Source organism: Nilaparvata lugens, chromosome 13 (genome assembly GCF_014356525.2).
Source record: "Nilaparvata lugens isolate BPH chromosome 13, ASM1435652v1, whole genome shotgun sequence".
In the NCBI taxonomy this organism is placed as follows: domain Eukaryota; kingdom Metazoa; phylum Arthropoda; class Insecta; order Hemiptera; family Delphacidae; genus Nilaparvata; species Nilaparvata lugens.
This window is the reverse complement of record NC_052516.1, coordinates 30,291,484-30,314,371: the sequence shown is the minus strand read 5'-3', so window position 1 is coordinate 30,314,371 and position 22,888 is coordinate 30,291,484. Positions and strand designations below refer to the sequence as shown.

The window sequence follows — 22,888 nt, the reverse complement described above, 5'->3', positions numbered from 1 at the left end:
GATTTTAGGATTAAGGTTTTTATCAATAATAAAATTACACAGAAAAACATTTGATGCATTTCAGGCAATTTTACCCATAATTACCCATTTTTCATATTCAATGGTAACTGTAGGAAAAACTTAAATGTGAAATACGTGCGCAAAGTTCCTCTGCTGCACTCAAGAAACCATTCCGCCCTCGCCTACGGCTCGGGCGTAAACGTTTCTTTCGGTGCAGCAAACTGTCACTTTGCGCACTAGTTGCACAAATAACTATTTTCGCTCAAGTGATACACCTGTTAGTAGATGATTTCGGGAAAACTATTATTGAAAGTGATTTTTTTCAGTTCTCATTGGGATCTAACTCGGAAGTTAATGGTAGTTCTAGGCCAAGTGAGATCAATTCCAATCCTGAATAGTTTTGGTTTCAATAATTGCAATTAATTAAATAATTTATTTTCATTATCTGCTGATTTTTCAATATTAAATAATTCGGATTCACGATTTTTTTATGTTTCTATTCAAAAACTTGCGAAGAAGTTTTACCTCTCTCTGGGATTTAGGATGAGAATAATTATCATAGGATTTCTACCATATCATCAACAACTCAATATTGGATAATTAAATACTTTATTGTATAAAATCTAATCAAAATACAATAATCTTAAAGCCTGCAAAAGGCACGTATATATTTATATGCTTAGGCGTTGTGAAGCATACAAGATTTCAATTATACTAAATTACTTGAGTATTACAGTAATTAATATTATTCTAGTGTAACAAATCGATTGTCAAATTTTTGTCTACAAGCAACAGTTAAAAATTTGATAAATTTGTTACAAATAATAAATTACAAATCTTGTAGAAGCTTACTAAGTACAGTACAACAATCTATAAAATTTTATACACAGATGGCTTTGACCAATGTACACAATGGCGTTGTTCAAGTATAGAAATATTACAAACAAATAAAAATAATACTGTATAAAAAATGTTAATACTAGAAATAAATGTTAATGTTTGAGAGAGATAAAATGATAATATACGATTAAAATCCATAATAGAATATTATTTGACATTAAAATTTCTGCTTTTGAAATGTAAATTGATAAAATCTTAGATTTCAATAATATTCATGTATAATTAACTTGCATGTATAGTTATTAATTTGTGATGAGGAAATTAAAGTATCTTGAAGTAGTAACAATAATGTATTATTCATAATACTTTTATAGCTGGTAATTTTGTAAATTGCACAAAAATTTGAATAGAGTATTTGCAGGCTTATTATTTTGTATAAATATGCATTTCTGTCAATGATAGACATTATACCTTCACTATTCAACAACTCACTAAAATATATAATATAATTTGATTTTATATACTGTATGACAAGTGAAAATTCAAATACTAATTTCTAAATAAAACACACTAATTAGTTATCTATATGATAAACTGTTATAGATCCAATTAAGCATTAAAACATCACATCAAACTTCTTTTCATCTTCGGTTTGTATAACAGCAATAAACTTACAAATAATATAGAATCGAAAAATAAACATAGGCCTTTATTAAACTTTGTCGGGATGAATGAAATAACCTGTACTTAATAATAAATAGCGAGTAGTTATTCTGAAATAAAGGGTAGCTCAAAAATACTATAAAAATATCTCAATGTGTTGGAAAAATATTGTATAAAAACAAGTAATAAAATAATATCTCATGTGGATTGATACTATCATTATTGTAAAATATAATTATAAAACGACACTTTATCAACAGGATCCATAATAATAATAATGGAAAATCCTGTTATGAAATCACTTACAAAATGGTGAAAATTTTTAGATAAAATAGAAACATAATTTGTGGTAAAGGAAAATAATTTATAGAAATAAATGTTTAAACTGCCGGCGCACAAGTTTTTCTTTGCCGGAAGTGCCATTTTGTAACTTAGAATATTTATTTTATCAATCTGTATTATTTTATGGCAAAATAAATGAATTTGAACCTTAATAATTCAGCATTTGAATAATTTTATATATTAGTGCATTTAGACAAGAAAAACATTATTCCAAAAAGAAATATTCAAATTTTCATAATAATAAAATTATTCATGATTCATTTGTTGATTCGATATACAAAATAACAACATTATTTATATTGAAATTATCTCAGTTGATATTATTGGAATACAGCTAAAACTCAAGCAAAAGCAAAAAAAAAGTTTTGAGAAACTTCACTGAAATCGTCATCTAAACAAATCTTCCCAAGAATAAATTTGATAATATTACTATTGATAAATATACTGTATATATCCCCAACAATCAGTTTAATATTATTTATTGTTAATAAATAGGCCTATAGCCTGACGTAATAACATTGAAGGCATCCTAAGAGTGCGTTGAAGTCACAACATTAATGGATATGTCTTTTAACAAGTAGTCTTCTATTAATGCTTTAAATTAGGAATGATCATTTTTAAATGGAATGATTTTATGACAAAAATGAGCAAGTTATAATGAGAGTTTGAGTGAAATATTTCATTTTTTGACAATGGTCTGTTGGTTGAAGTGATTTATGAATATAAACAAACTGAATTCAGTTGAATCTTGAAGTTAGGCCTGCATAAAGTAGTTAATATAAAAAAGAACAATATTAATAAAATAACTTAAACTATATATTAAACACAGGTGCCTTGTTTTGTACATATTATAATAAAGAGCGTGAACCACACAATAAAAACCCATCAAGTAACCTTTATTTCATTTACCTTTTATGATAAAGGAAACTTGTTTTTTTATTGTGTGTTTCAATAAAATCAGTAGCTCTGGAAAGAAGAGTGTATAAAGTACTTAGTATGAAACTATACTATTGATGCAAAAATGAGAAGGATATAAATGAGTGATATGAAAATAACAATTATTGAGATTCGACAGATTTAAATTGAGATAAACTTATTATAGATAATTCAGTCACAAGATAAACGTTGTAATTGCAACGGTGTATTGACAGACGACCTTTTACTAGTGAATGAACCAAATATTATGTTTTTTTAAACAATAAACATTGTTTTGTCAGTAGACTAATTAGTGTATTTATTATCAAGTAGTACACTATACTATTGATATTGAAATGAAAAGGTTAGCGATAATAAAATTTAAAATTATGAAAATTCGAAAGATTAGAATCGTGATAAACTTTGTCCAAATATGCTACATCAAGTAACAGTAAGTAAAGTATTGTTAAGTGTTTATTGAACAATAAACATAGCTCTGCCATTAAGTAGTGTTCTTAAAAAATATGAAAAGATGTTGGATGTTATACGAATGAAAGAATGTCTTTATGACTTATGATAAATGTAATATATGGAACATTAGACGTAACCATTAGTTCCATGTGGAGGCTGCATCTGCATGAGTAGATTCTTGTTCTCCTGTTTCATTTCATAAGCTCTTCGGGCGTCCTGGAACAAATCAAAGACAAATAATGTTAAAATTCAAGTCTATAATCCGAATAAAAAAAGAGATTTGAAATTTTAGTGTATGGCTTATCAGTATACAGTAGCTATCTCCTCTCTTGTCATTTACCCCTACTAGAAAAACATTTACTTTTTGCAGATGATGCCCACATGAGCTTTTTACTTGGGCGTGGGTAATGGAAAGTGCGTAGGTGCATTTCTGAGATGATCAAACGTCCATGCCATCGGCGGGATTTGAACCCACGAGCCAGGCGGTGCTAGCAGAAAAAGATCATAACGCTCCTTACCTCTGTTTTTATTTGAATCATTTTCCAACACTCTCAGCTACCTTCTCTGAAACCCTCTACTTTCGCCGCTATACTATGTTTTGAAACTATATAAAATAGTGTAATTATTATTAAACGGAAATCCAAATTAAATGCTTTTAACCACCCCGAAGACTTCCACTAATGCAAATAATGAAAACAGGGTAAACAGCCATATGGAAATTCGATGAGCGCTACTATTCAAAAATTATTTGTCAGCCCGGGAATCGAACCCGGTACCTCCTAATTGCCGTTGAGGCAATGAGCGCGGTTATCCTGAGATTGTTGGTGTAAGGGTAAGCATTCCTCACCGGCCATTAGGAGGTACCGGGTTCGATTCCCGGGCTGACAAATAATTTTTGAATAATAGCGCTCATCGAATTTCCATATGGCTGTTTACCCTGTTGTCAATATTTGCAGTAGCAGAAGTCTTCAGGGTGATTAAAAGCATTTAATTTGTATGTTTAATAATAATTATTAATTCATTAGCATTTGAATAAATGCAATATTTCAGTAATTTTCATATGTAAAATAGTGTAGTTGATATGGGTAAAAAAATATTGTGTAGTTGAGAAGTTGATATTGTGGTAATTATTCATATTGAATGAAAAAGACTGAGTTTATCAGAGATTGACAATGGTGTAATAACCGAAACCGGTCTTTCTAATTATCAATAAATCAGTGGTTTTTTGACAATTTCTCAGTCTTTTTCATTCAACAGTAAAAAAATATAATTTGAAGTGTTGCATCAATATGAAACCAATAGCGTTTTTGGAGGAATCCAATAACAAATTATTGACATGAATTATGATAAACAAATTTACTTATCCATTGGTAAAAAATTACCTATCGTTGGAATTATATTAAAAGAGTAAACAGGCGAACCCTTCAATATTCCTCTCCCAAATTTATATTAAAATTTCCGATTTGTAATAAAATAAACAGTAGCCTGCTTGATCATTTTGTAACACGTAATAGTGAGATTCACTATAAAAATTAATGATTTTTTCATTTTTGTTGAATTCAATATTTGATTGTTGTTATTCTGTAATGTACTTGTCATTGAATAAGATTTATTTATTTATCTATTGTGAAAATTGTAAGAGGAACTTCCTATTCTAATCTGCCGGTTGAAAGAAATATCCTGATTACTAGGTTGGGTTAGGTTAGTAAAGAATATAAGCCTCTATTGTATCAGTGTTGCGTGTTTTCAAAATTATCGAAAATTAAGTATTGGGAGATATTTAAATAAATCAAATCCATCTTGTTTCTTTTATACCAATCTGATTTATTCAAAATCTCTGTGAATAATTGATTTTTCCTACAGTTACGTTGAAAAGTGGCCATTGCTGCACTGATTACAGAACGCAAAGAATCACTTTTCCGCTCTAGTGCGGGAAAAATTTTTCTGCACTCCAGATTTGCAACAGGGCAACGCAAAATACTTAGTAGGTTATATGGAGCAACAGTGCAGCAAAATCAAAATGAAGTTGGTAACAGTGACTGCTGTGGCTGCTATAGTGAGCAGAGGTGCAACCAAGCACAACGCGCTAATTATTATTCATTATATATTATAATGGAGGACAACGAGGAATTTAGGATTTTAGGATTAAGGTTTTTATCAATAATAAAATTACACAGAAAAACATTTGATGGATTTCAGGCCGTTGGTAGTTGCCATTCAATGGTAACTGTAGGAAAAACTTAATGTGAAATACGTGCGCAAAGTTCCTCTGCTGCACTCAAGAAACGCCTACGGCTCGGGCGTAAACGTTTCTTTCGGTGCAGCAAACTGACACTTTGCGCACTAGTTGCACAAATAACTATTATACATTTATTTCAAACAACAACTCATATTTTCAACTAAACATCTAATGACTTAGTAAACACTTACTAATCACTAATCCGCACAAAAAAAAACAAAACCTACTCTAGAAACTCCACGCCATAGTAAAGAAGGTCAATCTCCACACAGAAAACACTAAACATGTAGAAGACACATTATAAGAAATTTCTGAAACTAACCATTGTATGTAATTGTAAACTATCTACAGTGTGTTTAAAATAAGTTGAGACTTGGCCCTCCATCCAAAGAAATTACAGGGTTGCCAATTCGTGTAAAATTGCAACTTTCTCAAATTTTCAATGCAACGTCAGAATTGGATGAAGAATATCATCCCCGATATCCTAGTAGTGCTAAAAAAGTTTCAGGGCTGAAGGATTAAAAGGAAATTTAACTTTTATGATAAAATTGGTAACATCGGGAAGATTTGTTTTTCTTTTGAATATCACTTCTCTCAGAATCATGGGGCGTAATAATTTTATATCAAATTAATGGTGAGAATGTCTCCTTTCTATTAGTATCTGGATCATTTTTATCCGACCTATAGTTATTTTTTAATTAATGATTATATTCGTCAATGTCGAGACATTTCGAGCAGAAAACATGAAATTTTTGACATGCTGGAAACTTTTTTGTTTCGAAAGATAAGTAGGTAGTGAAAGCGAGAAAGTTTCTCAGAAATAATTGAAATTATTTTTTCCTACAGATACCTTAAAAAGTGAGCATTTCTGCACTGATTGCAGGCCGCAAAGAATCACTTTTCCGCTCTAGTGCGCAAAGTATTACTTTGCGTATTATCTTGCAGCCATCCCAATCAGCTGTTGACATTGTTGGCGTGTATTTTGAATGCGAATTTGTTCTATCTATATTTTTTCTGATTTTCAAATAGATAAAATGAGTACTTATTAAATTATACACTTTGAATATTATTATTATTCATTATTTCAAATAATATTTTCCAATTCATAAATTGATTGGTTGAAAATTATTTAGAAATTAAGATTTACTCAAAATTATTCAAATTTCCAAATTAATTTAATTTTTAATTTGAATGAATTATTGATTATTGATTTTCATTGGATTATCAAGTTTAAAATAAATTAAAGTTGTTATTAATAACAAATTATACAAACATTTGATGCATTTCAGCCATCATTTTACCCATAATCAACCACTTTTCATATTCAATGGTAACTGTAGGAAAAATTTAATGTGTTAAGCTGCGTACACATATTCGCGCTTCCAACCCGCACCGAGCACGCTCCTCCCTCATAACGCCCTCGTACCACCATCGACCACAGTCGCTCCGCCCACGCACCCATCATGAACGTTACGGATGTTAGATCTTCTCGCGTTCCCCGGTCGAACCACTGTTGCTCGCCGGTCGATCATCAATCGCTCTGCTGGAGTGACGTTCGGTTGCGGAGCAGAGCGGAAGTCTGTACGCACCTTAATACCTGCGCAAAGTTCCTCTGCTGCACTCAAGAACCATTCCGCCCTCGCCTACGGCTCGTGCGTAAACGTTTCTTTCGGTGCAGCAAACTGTTACTTTGCGCACTAGTTGCACAAATAACTATTCCACGTTGACGTTGAATAGGAAATTTGAGAAAGTTACAATTTTACACGAATTGGCAACCTTGTAATTTCTTCGGATGGAGGGCCAAGTCTAAATTTATTTTACACAGACTATAATATTTTCTGTAATTGATAAAGTAGTTTTAGTTTTTTGGGAAATAAACATTTATTTATTCTATTTATTTACAGGAATTGAAACAACAGGTATCCCTCCTTGATACCTGGAATGCTAACAATAATCACCACAGAATTCCCAATGCAAATCATTCAGAATTCCGAATCCATTCATCACAATCATTCAGAATTTTATAAAGGTACCCTATTTTGGTGAATAAATTAATAAATATCGTGAACAAACCTTGTAGAGGACTTTCGAAGCAACAGCGTGGATGAAAAACGAGATGACGGCAAAGTAGAACGACCAAGACAGATGGTTGAAGTTGGGGTACATCAGCCAATCACGGCGCGACGATTGCGAGAAGAACAGAAGGGTTGAGATGAACAGCAGAAACGCTGCAAAAACAACAAAATATTCATTAGAACAAGCAAGCAATAATATCAAAGCTATTGACTAAAGCGACTTGATGTTGTCAAATCCTAAAAAAATAATATAAAATTCCATGTAATAAAATTAATTAAAATTTAAAAAATAATAATTTATCTATTAAGCTAGCAAAAATAATACAACGATTGAAAAAAACATACTATTGCCCAAAACTTCTTCAATTTATAATAATTGAAACAGTTTTGTGAATCTAATTCCAGTCACTACACCATCAAAGACAAAGACAGATCTCTTCAAAGTGTCAACATTAGTTGAATTGAGTTATTTGTAAGAAATAAAACAGTGTTTCTGTTGATAGTATCTGACTATCTGAGTATCCTATCTACCTATCTATTTTCTAGGGAAAATATTTATGATTTGATCCATTTTTCATTGAATAAACTATAATCTATATGATAGATGCTGATAGCACTGTGTTCAATTCTTTTCGAATATGATAATTAATTTTTCAGTTTCTGAAAATATCCTCAATAAGATTATGATTAATTTCAAAATTTTAGATGATTAACAGTATCTTCTCGAATTCTGATTTTTAAACGATTTTTCCTAGTCTTAGTTTGCTACAAAAATTTCATTCCGACAAGATCTGATTTTTGCTGCTCTATAAACTATTTTGGAGACTTTGAAACATTATGTGATTCACTCCTTCTTGAGTGTGAGTGTAAATGACGTTTATCTTTTATGAAGTTTACTAGGCTTCCAGTAAAATAACAAGAATTTCAGATGAAATTATGTAAGCAGTAGGAGAAACGATTCAAGAGGGCTTTAATTCTGAAGCTTGTAAACATGCCCTTTACTGAATGTAGACTTTATTCAGAGGTTTTTAGAACACTATGATCTAAACATATTGTTGATCAAGTTGATGTTTCATTTTACTCTTGACAAAATCTATCCAGCAAGTGCCTACAGGTCAATGTGTGGTAGTCTACTATTGATTATACTCAACATTAAAAATACAGTATAACCTTATAAGATGAGAGATTCTTCTCACTTCTTGGGATGTAGTACTGTAGATTGAAATGTGAATCAGATCAAAACTGTTCCTAGAGGAGTGTAAAGTGGAAATCCAAGCTCATATCCCATAAAATTGTATTGTTTGCTCTATCCAATGAATGAATAAAATAAAAGTTTGGAGAGAATAGAACATTTTGTAATATAATTGAAAGTGGTAATTCTATCGAATAAAACTTTTGTCCATCTATAATACCACCATTTGTGTTATAAATTGAGCCTTTTCTATTTGCAAGCACATATAGGTAATTTTCAGGTTTCTCACAGCCTTCGAGGATGTTAATGCCAGAACATCCTATAAATGAACATCTAAGGCTGGCCACTAACGGTAGGACATGCATAACGGTATGAATGTCTATCATGCACACACACACATGTTCATCATGCATGTTTTGTAATCAGCTATAGGCTTTCAACATAAATGATTGCTTGTTAATGATCACTCTCAAATACTTGAATAACGGCATACATGGCAGTCTGATTATTATGATTAAAAGCTGTTAGCTTCTACTCTCGTTTGTGGAGTGCTTTCGGGCGCTGGGCCCTCCTTGAAACTCGTTGGGTTGTGAAAGGGCCCAGCGACCGAAAGCACTCCACTAATGTGAGTAGAAGCTAACAGCTTTTAATCATAATAATCAGACTGCTATGTCGTTATTCAAGTATTTGAGAAAGAGAATAAACAACCAATAACAATAAATAAACCACTGAAAAATTACAAATTAATATAGTTGTATAAAAATAATTTAACCTCAAATAATAGAGCAGCGAAGAAGAAATAAACAACAAAAACCTAAAATACCAAAACTTTGCTAGAAGCCTTTAGCTGTGATAACACAAAAATGTATGAAAGCACATAGAATGTTCATCATAATGTCCTACTGTTAGAGGCCAGTCTTCTTACATTCTTATGAATGAAAATCCCAGAACATCTTATAAAGCTCATCATAATAGCTCAAGTAAGGCAAACATTATTTTTTTATTGTTTCAAGTAAAATTTCAAATATTTAAAAAAATGTAATCGAAATTTATTTCTTGGTTTCGTGTTTACAATCAAATTAATAAGAAAAATTAGAAATTGTAGTTGATTTTTTTTACTTGAAATTGTGTGTAAATTGAATAATGATTTCTACATAACATCTGGACTATATTATTATTTTACGTTAAGGTTAAAAATACAGTATAACCTTATAAGATGAGAGATTCTTCTCACTTCTTGGGATGTAGTACTGTAGATTGAAATGTGAATCAGATCAAAACTGTTCCTAGAGGAGTGTAAAGTGGAAATCCAAGCTCATATCCCATAAAATTGTATTGTTTGCTCTATCCAATGAATGAATAAAATAAAAGTTTGGAGAGAATAGAACATTTTGTAATATAATTGAAAGTGGTAATTCTATCGAATAAAACTTTTGTCCATCTATAATACCACCATTTGTGTTATAAATTGAGCCTTTTCTATTTGCAAGCACATATAGGTAATTTTCAGGTTTCTCACAGCCTTCGAGGAGTGTTAATGCCAGAACATCCTATAAATGAACATCTAAGGCTGGCCACTAACGGTAGGACATGCATAACGGTATGAATGTCTATCATGCACACACACATGTTCATCATGCATGTTTTGTAATCAGCTATAGGCTTTCAACATAAAATGATTGCTTGTTAATGATCACTCTCAAATACTTGAATAACGACATACATAGCAGTCTGATTATTATGATTAAAAGCTGTTAGCTTCTACTCTCGTTTGTGGAGTGCTTTCGGGCGCTGGGCCCTCCCTTGAAACTCGTTGGGTTGTGAAAGGGCCCAGCGACCGAAAGCACTCCACTAATGTGAGTAGAAGCTAACAGCTTTTAATCATAATAATCAGACTGCTATGTCGTTATTCAAGTATTTGAGAAAGAGAATAAACAACCAATAACAATAAATAAACCACTGAAAAATTACAAATTAATATAGTTGTATAAAAATAATTTAACCTCAAATAATAGAGCAGCGAAGAAGAAATAAACAACAAAAACCTAAAATACCAAAACTTTGCTAGAAGCCTTTAGCTGTGATAACACAAAAATGTATGAAAGCACATAGAATGTTCATCATAATGTCCTACTGTTAGAGGCCAGTCTTCTTACATTCTTATGAATGAAAATCCCAGAACATCTTATAAAGCTCATCATAATAGCTCAAGTAAGGCAAACATTATTTTTTTATTGTTTCAAGTAAAATTTCAAATATTTAAAAAAATGTAATCGAAATTTATTTCTTGGTTTCGTGTTTACAATCAAATTAATAAGAAAAATTAGAAATTGTAGTTGATTTTTTTTACTTGAAATTGTGTGTAAATTGAATAATGATTTCTACATAACATCTGGACTATATTATTATTTTACGTTAAAGGTTAAAAACAGTTTTGCTTGGGCGAATGCCTGTTGTTTTCATCTGGATTCTATCTATTGTCTATGAATAGAAAAATGAGTATGAAATGCACTTACAAGCAACTGCGTTGCAGACAGCTACAATAATGGTTAGTAGCCACTCATAGTCGAGGATGAAGTTGAGCGGATATCTCACAACTACAAGGGCGATTATCACTTGGGAGCCGAACGACAGTAGGAAGGCCAGAGTCACAAACATCTGCACAGCGAGAAGCCAGCCTGTGAAAATAAAACCGATCCATTTCAGTAAAGAGACACAGACAGAAAAATGTTTATTTCCAATAAAATTAAATTCACAAAATAAAAATAGTATTTACTAAGTTTCAATACAAACAACAAAAAATCTGGTGTGGCGCACTCACGGAACTTTCCTTGCCGTTATGAAAATTGATCACCTGACGCTAGTGTTCACGCGCATCTCAAGTCTACTATTCAAATATCTGAGACAGCTGGTGATAGAACAAACGCTGGAAACACACGGTGCCAACAGTTTGCAATTGATTAATCACATTTTCTCGAATTTCAAGCTTATTTTCAATTCTAGGTGAAAATGTTACTGAACTACATTAACTGCAGAGATTTTCATGCTCTATTTTTCCACTTTAATTTTTTTATTTAAATTGTATGAAGCCTGATAATAGAGTTAGATAATTGAGAATCTAAAATCAAACTTTGCATAAATGGGGCGGAGCTCCTGAAATTTTTACAGATATGAGACTTGTGGCAGTTGATATAGCTTATCAATGACTATTTTAAGTATGAATTTAATCAAAATCGTTGGAGCCGTTTTCGAGAAAATCACGAAAAACCCTGTTTTTCATTTTTGCCATCATAACAATCATAACATTTTCGCCATTTAAGCCGCTATCTTGAATTGCATTTGATCGAAACTGTTCGTTTCACACACATACAGACCAATACCCAAAAACCACTTTTTCGGATTCAGGGTACCTTGAAAAGTATGAAAATTTAGAAATTGGGGTAGCTTCATTTTTTCAGGAAAGCAATACTTTCCTTACCTATGGTAATAGGGCAAGGAAAATAAAAATAAAAACAATCTAATGAATACACGAAGCTAAATAACTTTTAAGAAAATGGCCTACATGGGCAAATGCCTATGCGCAAACCAGAGTTGCACACTAGAGAGGAAGGGAACAATACTTTCTGGCTTCAAATTTATCAAGTTTTTTAATGTTTCTCAATTTATTAATGCCTTTTCAAATGTAATAATCTTCATCTTTCTGATCAACCCAGATACAAAATTTTTAGTATAATGTATATTTGACTGTAAATTTTTGTGATCTTTTTAAAAATGTTTTCATAGCCTCATTCGGACTATTTCTATAAAAATTAGATAGAAAGATAATTGTCTTTTATTGTCACTTTATAACATTACAAAAAGTGATGTGGGCGAAGTTGAGGCAATAAGAGCCCCCCCCTTCCACTTGACCCACAAATTAGGGAGAGAAACAGTTTTGGGTTTATCCTGTTGATTCTCTCCCAATCATTAATTTGATATTGTGATTGTGAAATGTAATAAATAAATATTCAAATATAGCCAAATGCAATATTTGCATTCAGAAGCTTATTGACTATAATTACTACATTCAGTGAATTATTGGGCAGCTCAAGAGCAAAATTGATTGGTGCAATGGTGAATACAGATTATACGAACAGTAGGCAGATTGCCACACATCAGCGAATTCATCGATCAAGGTAGGTGCTGTAATTTGTACAGAACTTGTATATCATAGAATGAAAACAAATTGTAGCCAGGATTAGGTTTCAAATCAAATCTAATATATTTTTACACAGCGAAAACAAAATTCAGTACGAGAAAATAAAAAACCCTACAAATTAATCCCAGAAATTCAAATTTGAATTACTTGTATTCACTACATAGTAGCCTACAGTTCTTACATACGGTAACAAATAATAAACGAATAGATGCTTCCTTTGGATAGGACTGCGTTGAGGGATAGTTCTCCACTGCATTATGCCTATTTGTTTCTTTGTAATTCTATGGATAATGAATTCATTTTAATTTGAAATAAACGATTCTGTAAGTGGGTGGAATGCATTTACAATGCATAACAGTGGAAGCAAATTAATGATTATTTTATACGTAATTCAACTGATGAGATGAACTCAATATCAATAAAATTAGGGGGCCTGTTTCATAAAGAATATAAGTCTTGTAAAACACGCGAGCTGAAAATAAGGTGTGCTTACTAACGTTGAGCATAGAGCTGCGTCGAAGGTACCTTTTTTTGAAAGATTATGATTAAGTCAATGAGAGCACTAATAAGATTATTTATCAAGTCTATTAAATACCCAAAGATTGAAAAATTATACTGTAACATTGTGAGGAACTGAGGACATGAAGAAACTTATTTGACTTATCACAACAAAACAACAATTGCCTTCAACAGATATTGTTAGCAATATCGATGCTCAACTTAGTACTATCGATATTTCAACATGTAACACCTTTATCTGCTATATCCAATATGCAATCTCTCGATCAAAGACCAGGCAATTCCTGTATAGATCGCGTCAGTACATTTCAAAACGAAGAAAACAAAACACTGGTCAAACAGGCCACACTTCACTCTATCATGATGGCAGTGTCACAGATCTCGTAGGCCTATCTTCATTAAAAAGTCATTGATATTATATAGGTTAGACTCTTTTCAATTAGCCACTTAGACAAGGAGGACCTGAAGACATTCATCGGACGCGCCCTCACGTGGTTGAACTTCCTCAGCGCCAGAATAGGGAAAAAGTCCTTTACCTTCGATAAATCACAGCCTGGCACTTCCAAATCTGTCCTTCCCCGAGTATTGAAGGAGTGCGCTAGCTCTCTCCGCTGAAGCTTTGTAATGTTATAACTTGACTAAATTGACTTGGAATCATCAGCATTAGTTAAATGGGAATGTTATTCAATTCCAACCTTTATCTTGTGACTGAATTATCTATAATAAGTTTATCTCAATTTAAATTTGTCGAATCTGAATAATTGTAATTTTTATATCACTCATTTATATCCTTCTCATTTTTGCATCAATAGTATAAGCTATAGTATTCTTTAATGGTACTCGTAAGGAAGGTCAGTTTGAAGTGAATATCACTATTATAAAGATCAAGAGTTATAGCGCTGCGAATCAAATTCAAATGAATACCCACATCGTCTAAAACCCAAGATATTCTCAAAAGCAATCTGTTAAGAAGAGAAGTGCTTGTGTCGTATGTACGACAATTACTGTCAGCTTTTCTGTTTTAGTTTTAGTTACCAGACTTTTTCCCATTAGTTTAGTTTTTTCAATTTTTTTCCAATTTAAAACTAACTTAAAATAAACGATTCTGTAAGTGGGTGGAATGCATTTACAATGCATAACAGTGGAAGCAAATTAATGATTATTTTATACGTAATTCAACTGATGAGATAAACTCAATATCAATAAAATTAGGGGGCCTGTTTCATAAAGAATATAAGTCTTGTAAAACACGCCAGCTGAAAATAAGGTGTGCTTACTAACGTTGAGCATAGAGCTGCGTCGAAGGTACCTTTTTTTGAAAGATTATGATTAAGTCAATGAGAGCACTAATAAGATTATTTATTAAGTCTACTAAATACCCAAAGATTTAAAAATTATACTGTAACATTGTGAGGAACTGAGGACTTGGAGAAACTGATTCGACTTATTACAACAAAACAATTGATTTCCACAGATATTGTTAGCAATATCGATGCTCAACTTAGTACTATCGATATTTCAACATGTAACACCTTATCTGCTATATCCAATATGCAATCTCTCGATCAAAGACCAGGCAATTCCTGTATAGATCGCGTCAGTACATTTCAAAACGAAGAAAACAAAACACTGGTCAAACAGGCCACACTTCACTCTATCATGATGGCAGTGTCACAGATCTCGTAGGCCTATCTTCATTAAAAAGTCATTGATATTATATAGACTCTTTTCAATTAGCCACTTAGACAAGGAGGACCTGAAGACATTCATCGGACGCGCCCTCACGTGGTTGAACATCCTCAGCGCCAGAATAGGGAAAAAGTCCTTTACCTTCGATAAATCACAGCCTGGCACTTCCAAATCTGTCCTTCCCCGAGTATTGAAGGAGTGCGCTTGCTCTCTCCGCTGAAGCTTTGTAATGTTATAACTTGACTAAATTGACTTGGAATCATCAGCATTAGTAAATGGGAATGTTATTCAATTCCAACCTTTATCTTGTGACTGAATTATCTATAATAAGTTTATCTCAATTTAAATTTGTCGAATCTGAATAATTGTAATTTTTATATCACTCATTTATATCCTTCTCATTTTTGCATCAATAGTATAAGCTATAGTATTCTTTAATGGTACTCGTAAGGAAGGTCAGTTTGAAGTGAATATCACTATTATAAAGATAAGAGTTATAGCGCTGCGAATCAAATTCGAATAAATACCCACATCGTCTAAAACCAAAGATATTCTCAAAAGCAATCTGTTAAGAAGAGAAGTGCTTGTGTCGTATGTACGACAATTACTGTCAGCTTTTCTGTTTTAGTTTTAGTTACCAGACTTTTTCCCATTAGTTTAGTTTTTCCAGATTTTTTCCAATTTAAAACTAACTTAAAAATGACATAAGTTACCTGGGAGAAGCCACTCTCTGATCACATGGTACTTGTGACTGTAAATGAAATGACATCCATCGAACAATTGATCCAATTGATGGTTAGGAAATCTCATGTGCTCGAAACAGTATTCCCAGAGTCCCATGTTCTTGAACTCAATGAAAGTCTTCTCAAATGACTCCACCCAATAAGGGCTGAAAAATAAATGGAAACAGAATAAAAGTTACCAGAATAAAAATCTAAGATGAGAGCGATTGATGGAGCATAAGCCTATTTAAAGACAAAAGAAGATTATAACTTACATTTTATGCTTATAACAGTAGAGTCTCAAACGTATTTGTAATTGTAGGTACCGTATTACAAAGTTATAAAAAAAGATGTGACAGTTCTATATATGGTGTCTCTAACTTATTATTGATATTACAAAAATTTCTAATAGGCCTTTAGCACCATTATACAATAATTATAGCTATTTACTGTGTTTTTGACAATACCAAAATATTGCTGCCATTTAAAAACAAAAACCTAACCTCCCTAACCTACTCTTTTTTACATTATTGAATAAAATCTTTTAGGTTTTGAAAAAATATGTTATTTGATATTCACATGTAGCCTATCAATAATTTCAATTTGGATAATAAAGACATCAGATACGGAACTGTACCCAAAATAAAGTGGGCTAATTGAGTGTTTTACAAACCTCGCAAATGAAACCAGTAGGAAAAGACCTCCAACATAGACAAGGATTCCTCCATAAACAAGTCCATCTGAAAAAGGGCAGATAACAATCAATCTTAGAGTAATTTTAAAATAAATTTCAAGATAGATATGATTGTTATTTTATATATTTGGCTCAATTATTATGAAAGGTAATTGGATTGTAAGTTCATTTCAATTTTAAATTAAGATTAATCTTTTCATTTTGCATCAATAGTATAAGCTATAGTATTCTTTAATGGTACTCGTAAGGAAGGTCAGTTTGAAGTGAATATCACTATTATAAAGATAAAGAGTTATAGAGCTGCGAATCAAATTCAAATGAATACCCACATCGTCTAAAACCAAAGATATTCTCAAAAGCAATCTGTTAAGAAGAGAAGTGCTTGTGTCGTATGTACGACAATTACTGTCAGCTTTTCTGTTTTAGTTAAAGTTACCAGACTTTTTCCCATTAGTTTAGTTTTTTCAATTTTTTTCCAATTTAAAACTAACTTAAAATGACGTAAGTTACCTGGGAGAAGCCACTCTCTGATCACATGGTACTTGTGACTGTAAATGAAATGACATCCATCGAACAATTGATCCAATTGATGGTTAGGAAATCTCATGTGCTCGAAACAGTATTCCCAGAGTCCCATGTTCTTGAACTCAATGAAAGTCTTCTCAAATGACTCCACCCAATAAGGGCTGAAAAATAAATGGAAACAGAATAAAAGTTACCAGAATAAAAATCTAAGATGAGAGCGATTGATGGAGCATAAGCCTATTTAAAGACAAAAGAAGATTATAACTTACATTTTATCGTCATAGAATGCATGTAGGCCTATAACAGTCAAGTCTTAAACGTATTTGTAATTTGTAGGTACCGTATTACAAAGTTATAAAACGAGATGTGACAGTTCTATATAGATCTGGTGTCTCTAACTTATTATTGATATTACAAAAATTTCTAATAGGCCTTTAGCACCATTATACAATAATTATAGCTATTTACTGTGTTTTTGACAATACCAAAATATTGCTGCCATTTAAAAACAAAAACCTAACCTCCCTAACCTACTCTTTTTTACATTATTGAATAAAATCTTTTAGGTTTTGAAAAAATATGTGATTTGATATTCACATGTAGCCTATCAATAATTTCAATTTGGATAATAAAGACATCAGATACGGAACTGTACCCAAAATAAAGTGGGCTAATTGAGTGTTTTACAAACCTCGCAAATGAAACCAGTAGGAAAAGACCTCCAACATAGACAAGGATTCCTCCATAAACAAGTCCCATCTGAAAAAGGGCAGATAACAATCAATCTTAGAGTAATTTTAAAATAAATTTCAAGATAGATATGATTGTTATTTTATATATTTGGCACAATTATCATGAAAGGTAATTGGATTGTAAGTTCATTTCAATTTCAAATTAAGATTAATCTTTTCATTTGTGTGGGTTGAAATATCAACTCCGGTACACTACTTTGATTGAAATAGCATTGAAATTATAACAAAATAATAACTTGGACATATTTGATTTGTTGGAAATAAGCATTCTTCATTTCGACACAATCTATCCGGGAACACCTGGCTAATAATCAAGACGTTGGATATTTGGAACATAATATTGAAATAGAATTAATTAACAAATGGGTCTATGTATTAAATTATGTTTACCTACGGTAGGCTATAAGGTGACAGAAAAATTACGCTCACAATTCATCATAATTATTGTTATGATATATTTGATGAGAATTTCTAGTTTGAAATAGAAACCTATTGAAAAAATCAGAAAACTGAGTCATAAATTCTGGAAATTACTGCTTGTTTATAAGCTAACCAACAAAAGCTATTTCTCTAATAATGACTATTTTGAATTACAAAAGATAATACTTACTTGAGGCTTTGGGGTAGTTGTTGAGCTTAGGATCACTTGTCATTTTTTAAAGTATTAAATTATAACATAAAAATTACAACAAATATAGGTGAATAGACACACCTAATTCTATGAATTATTGTTGTTCTCTGTTCTGTTGTAGTGTTGTTGTGTGTTGTCTCACAAATTTTACTTCGCTAAGGTGGCAGAACTGTATCTATACAAGTTGCCTAGTTTTCAAAAATGTTTTTATATTTTTAAACTTTTGTTTTTGATAATATATTTATTTAAAATCTTTTCAATTCTCTAATCACTCAAATATTTAATAATATTTATCATACTATTCTATCTACTTTTAAATTTGTTTACCGACTGACTATCGTTATCGATATTATGAAAACGATAAAACTAATCGACTATCGAGTTTGAACTGTGTTTGATCTTCGATGATTATACTATCGGTTCTTTGTCACTCTATATCGATACTCAACTCTTCAACTCGATGGTTCAGTTTCAGTTTTCCTGATGAAAGAAACCTCCAGTGTGCCTCCAGCTTCTATCAGAAGGAAAACTGAAACTAAAAGTAATTGATGATGGGTCTAATTTGACAAAAAAAATTGAAAAGGAAACAATAAAGGGTTTTCAGTTGATGAATAACTTAATAATACATTGTACTTTTTAAAATTATTGAAGGGTTAATTTGTTCTGGACATTAAAAAGTCAATCTAGTCTAGGTCTACCCCTTTTTTACTTTCCTTGCCCTACTACCATAGGTAAGGAAAGTATTGCTTTCCAAAAAAAATTAAGGTACCCCAATTTCAAGTTTTCTATACGTTTCAAGGTCCCCTGAGTCCAAAAACATGATTTTTGGGTATTGGTCTGTGTGTGTGTATGTGAGTGTGTGTGTGTGTGTATGTGTGTATGTCTGTGAACATGATAACTCCATTCCTAATTAACCGATTGACTTGAAATTTTAAACTTAAGGTCCTTATACCATGAGTACCCGACAATAAGAATTCAATAGAATTCAATTCAAGATGGCGGATACTTACTAAAAAACCATGTTTTTCTCGAAAATGGCTAAACGATTTTCTTCAAAGGTAATTGGATTGTAAGTTCATTTCAATTTCAAATTAAGATTAATCTTTTCATTTGTGTGGGTTGAAATATCAACTCCGGTACACTACTTTGATTGAAATAGCATTGAAATTATAACAAAATAATAACTTGGACATATTTGATTTGTTGGAAATAAGCATTCTTCATTTCGACACAATCTATCCGGGAACACCTGGCTAATAATCAAGACGTTGGATATTTGGAACATAATATTGAAATAGAATTAATTAACAAATGGGTCTATGTATTAAATTATGGTTACCTACGGTAGGCTATGATAAGGTGACAGAAAAATTACGCTCACAATTCATCATAATTATTGTTATGATATATTTGATGAGAATTTCTAGTTTGAAATAGAAACCATTGAAAAAATCAGAAAACTGAGTCATAAATTCAGGAAATTACTGCTTGTTTATAAGCTAACCAACAAAAGCTATTTCTCTAATAATGACTATTTTGAATTACAAAAGATAATACTTACTTGAGGCTTTGGGGTAGTTGTTGAGCTTAGGATCACTTGTCATTTTTTAAAGAATTAAATTATAACATAAAAATTACAACAAATATAGGTGAATAGACACACCTAATTCTATGAATTATTGTTGTTCTCTGTTCTGTTGTAGTGTTGTTGTGTGTTGTCTGCCTTGTCTCACAAATTTTACTTCGCTGAGGTGGCAGAACTGTATCTATACAAGTTGCCTAGTTTTCAAAAATGTTTTTATATTTTTAAACTTTTGTTGTTGATAATATATTTATTTAAAATCTTTTCAATTCTCTAATCACTCAAATATTTAATAATATTTATCATACTATTCTATCTACTTCTAAATTTGTTTACCGACTGACTATCGTTATCGATATTATGAAAACGATAAAACTAATCGACTATCGAGTTTGAACTGTGTTTGATCTTCGATGATTATACTATCGGTTCTTTGTCACTCTATATCGATACTCAATTCTTCAACTCGATGGTTCAGTTTCAGTTTTCCTGATGAAGGAAACCTCCAGTGTGCCTCCAGCTTCTATCAGAAGGAAAACTGAAACTAAAAGTAATTGATGATGGGTCTAATTTGACAAATAAAATTGAAAAGGAAACAATAAAGGGTTTTCAGTTGATGAATAACTTAATAACACATTGTACTTTTTAAAATTATTGAAGGGTTAATTTGTTCTGGACATTAAAAAGTCAATCTAGTCTAGGTCTACCCCTTTTTTATATTTAGCCTACAGTAGGCTCTATTATTCAAGACATGTTTCGGCATAGGCCAATGACTGAAATTGTTTTATTTTTCAATTTCCAGGTAATTTGCTAGCCCATTATAATGTGAATTAATTAAAAAAGGAAAATTTCGTCTTCCCAGAAACTTGATGAGTTATGTACAGTAGGTACCGTATTTGAAAACTTGACTTATATTTTATTTCTTTTCTTTCCGAGAGTGACAGACAGAACGCATGTAGTGTAGCCTACTTACTAAAATCAACATTTTTAAAATGAAGAAATATGATGTTTCTATTCTTTTCGGATTACAAGCTTAGTCAATGTACGGTAGGTAGTTCAAATATGAAGAGATTTTCATTTACAGTACTACAGAATAGAAAAAAATGAAATATTTTATCGAAATTTTTGGAGAGAAATTATACAGGCTCAGCCTAGTTTTTCCTCCAATGTCATAATTGTATTATGATTATAGTGTTTTATGCAATAAATAAATAAAATAATTGTAATCTTAAATGCCAATGTGCCAATCGAGAGATATAACTTAGTTTAATAATATATATTATTCCTATTCAAGCTTGGTACAGTAGCTAGGCCTTTATCTTTATGAATGGATCAATAGACAAAGACATTGAAACAACCTACATATAGCATAACAAAATCAAGGTTTCTCATACAAGAGTTAAATAATTGATAATACTCGCACAGGAAGAGACCAGTCTTGCATTTGTCATCATCTTATCTCAATTGAAATTCAGATCAACAACTCAAAAAATGACGTGCCAAAAATTAAGTCCTGCTAGTGCTGATTCACTGATTGGCTATGGTAAGGGGTAAGAAACTGTACTTCCAACGGAAGCAGCATTTTATTAACATTCATAAATTGTGAAAATGAGAATGAAAGCAAAACTAATATTTTTTGGAATAAAATAATTGGTGATAAACAGAGTTGTAAAAAAGTAAATTCGTATGACTTTTGTTGGTGGGGAGTCCCTTGCGGGAAGGTGCCACCTCGCCTGAATATATCATTTGAGCCGTCAATGGGCCTTACGACTGTCATACTTCAGCCGGGACCGACAATAAACGTGCTCATCCGAAAACACATAAGTGATCTGGTTAAAGCCCGGGATCTCTAATGCTGCTACGCAACTTACGCAAGCACTCTATAAACAAAGGTAGGTCCACATTGAAGTAGAAAAGTACCGTAGTAAAAAATAATGTTGGTAATGAAAATTTTATTTTTCTGCTCTCTCAGTAAATATTTGATAACCAGTAAATTGATTTTTTTTAAATTCCTATAAGTGAGTTATTGTTAGGATTTTTGAAAAATATTTTCAAAAATTGAGCTGGTTCAAATTTTTCTTTTGGAAGAATATTATAATACTAGAATGTATAAATAATGTTCTTGATTCTCATTATGAAATTAAATCTTCATTTAATAACTATTATTCATGATATCATGAATAAGGATATCATTTCTTTATTATTTCTAATAAAGTAAATTAACATTCTCTTAATTTTTTTACTTTCCTTGCCCTATTACCATAGGTAAGGAAAGTATTGCTTTCCAAAAAAATTCAAGGTAACCTATTTTCATATTTTCTATACGTCCCCTGAGTCCAAAAACATGATTTTTGGGTGTTGGTCTGTGTGTGTGTGTGTTGTGTGTGTGTGTGTGTGTGTGTGTGTGTGTGTGTGTGTGTGTGTGTGTGTGTGTGTGTGTATGTGTATGTCTGTGAACACGATAACTCCATTCCTAATTAACCGATTGATTTGAAATTTCAAACTTAATGTCCTTACACCATGAGGATGCTACAATAAGAAATTCAATAAAATTCAGTTCAAAATGGCGGAAAAAATGGCGGATAATGGCTAAAAAACCATATTCTTCACGGTTTTCTCAAAAACGGCTCCAACGATTTTCTTCAAATTTATACCCTAGATAGCTATTTATAAGCCCTATCAACTGACATGAGTCTCATTTCTGGAAAAATTGATAAGATGAAGTTCATTTTCAAGTATTATTTACACAGCTTACCAATATGTATCTTGTCAATAAAAAAAACTATATATATATATATATATATATAATATATATATATATATATATATATATATAGTG

The 22,888-nt window shown here is 31.5% G+C and overlaps 1 protein-coding gene across 4 annotated transcripts; it reads right to left on the bottom strand.

Annotated features, from left to right (window-relative positions):
- Positions 1–592: 592 nt before the first annotated feature.
- Positions 593–20,183, bottom strand: LOC111050516. Of its 4 annotated transcripts, none has more exons than XM_039440293.1 (6): positions 20,029–20,183; positions 16,539–16,605; positions 15,857–16,032; positions 11,254–11,415; positions 7,544–7,698; positions 593–3,447 (listed from the first exon to the last, which is right to left on the bottom strand). In XM_039440293.1, exons 1-6 carry the CDS (start codon positions 20,069–20,071, stop codon positions 3,358–3,360), a joined length of 693 nt encoding a protein of 230 aa, XP_039296227.1. In that variant the 5' UTR covers positions 20,072–20,183; the 3' UTR covers positions 593–3,357. The 4 variants fall into 4 exon arrangements, with proteins under 4 accessions (XP_039296227.1, XP_039296229.1, XP_039296226.1 ...); XM_039440295.1 differs by lacking the exons at positions 15,857–16,032; positions 16,539–16,605 and adding exons at positions 17,070–17,245; positions 17,776–17,843 and having other exon boundaries at positions 20,029–20,101; XM_039440292.1 differs by lacking the exon at positions 20,029–20,183 and adding an exon at positions 18,447–18,637.
- Positions 20,184–22,888: the final 2,705 nt, after the last annotated feature.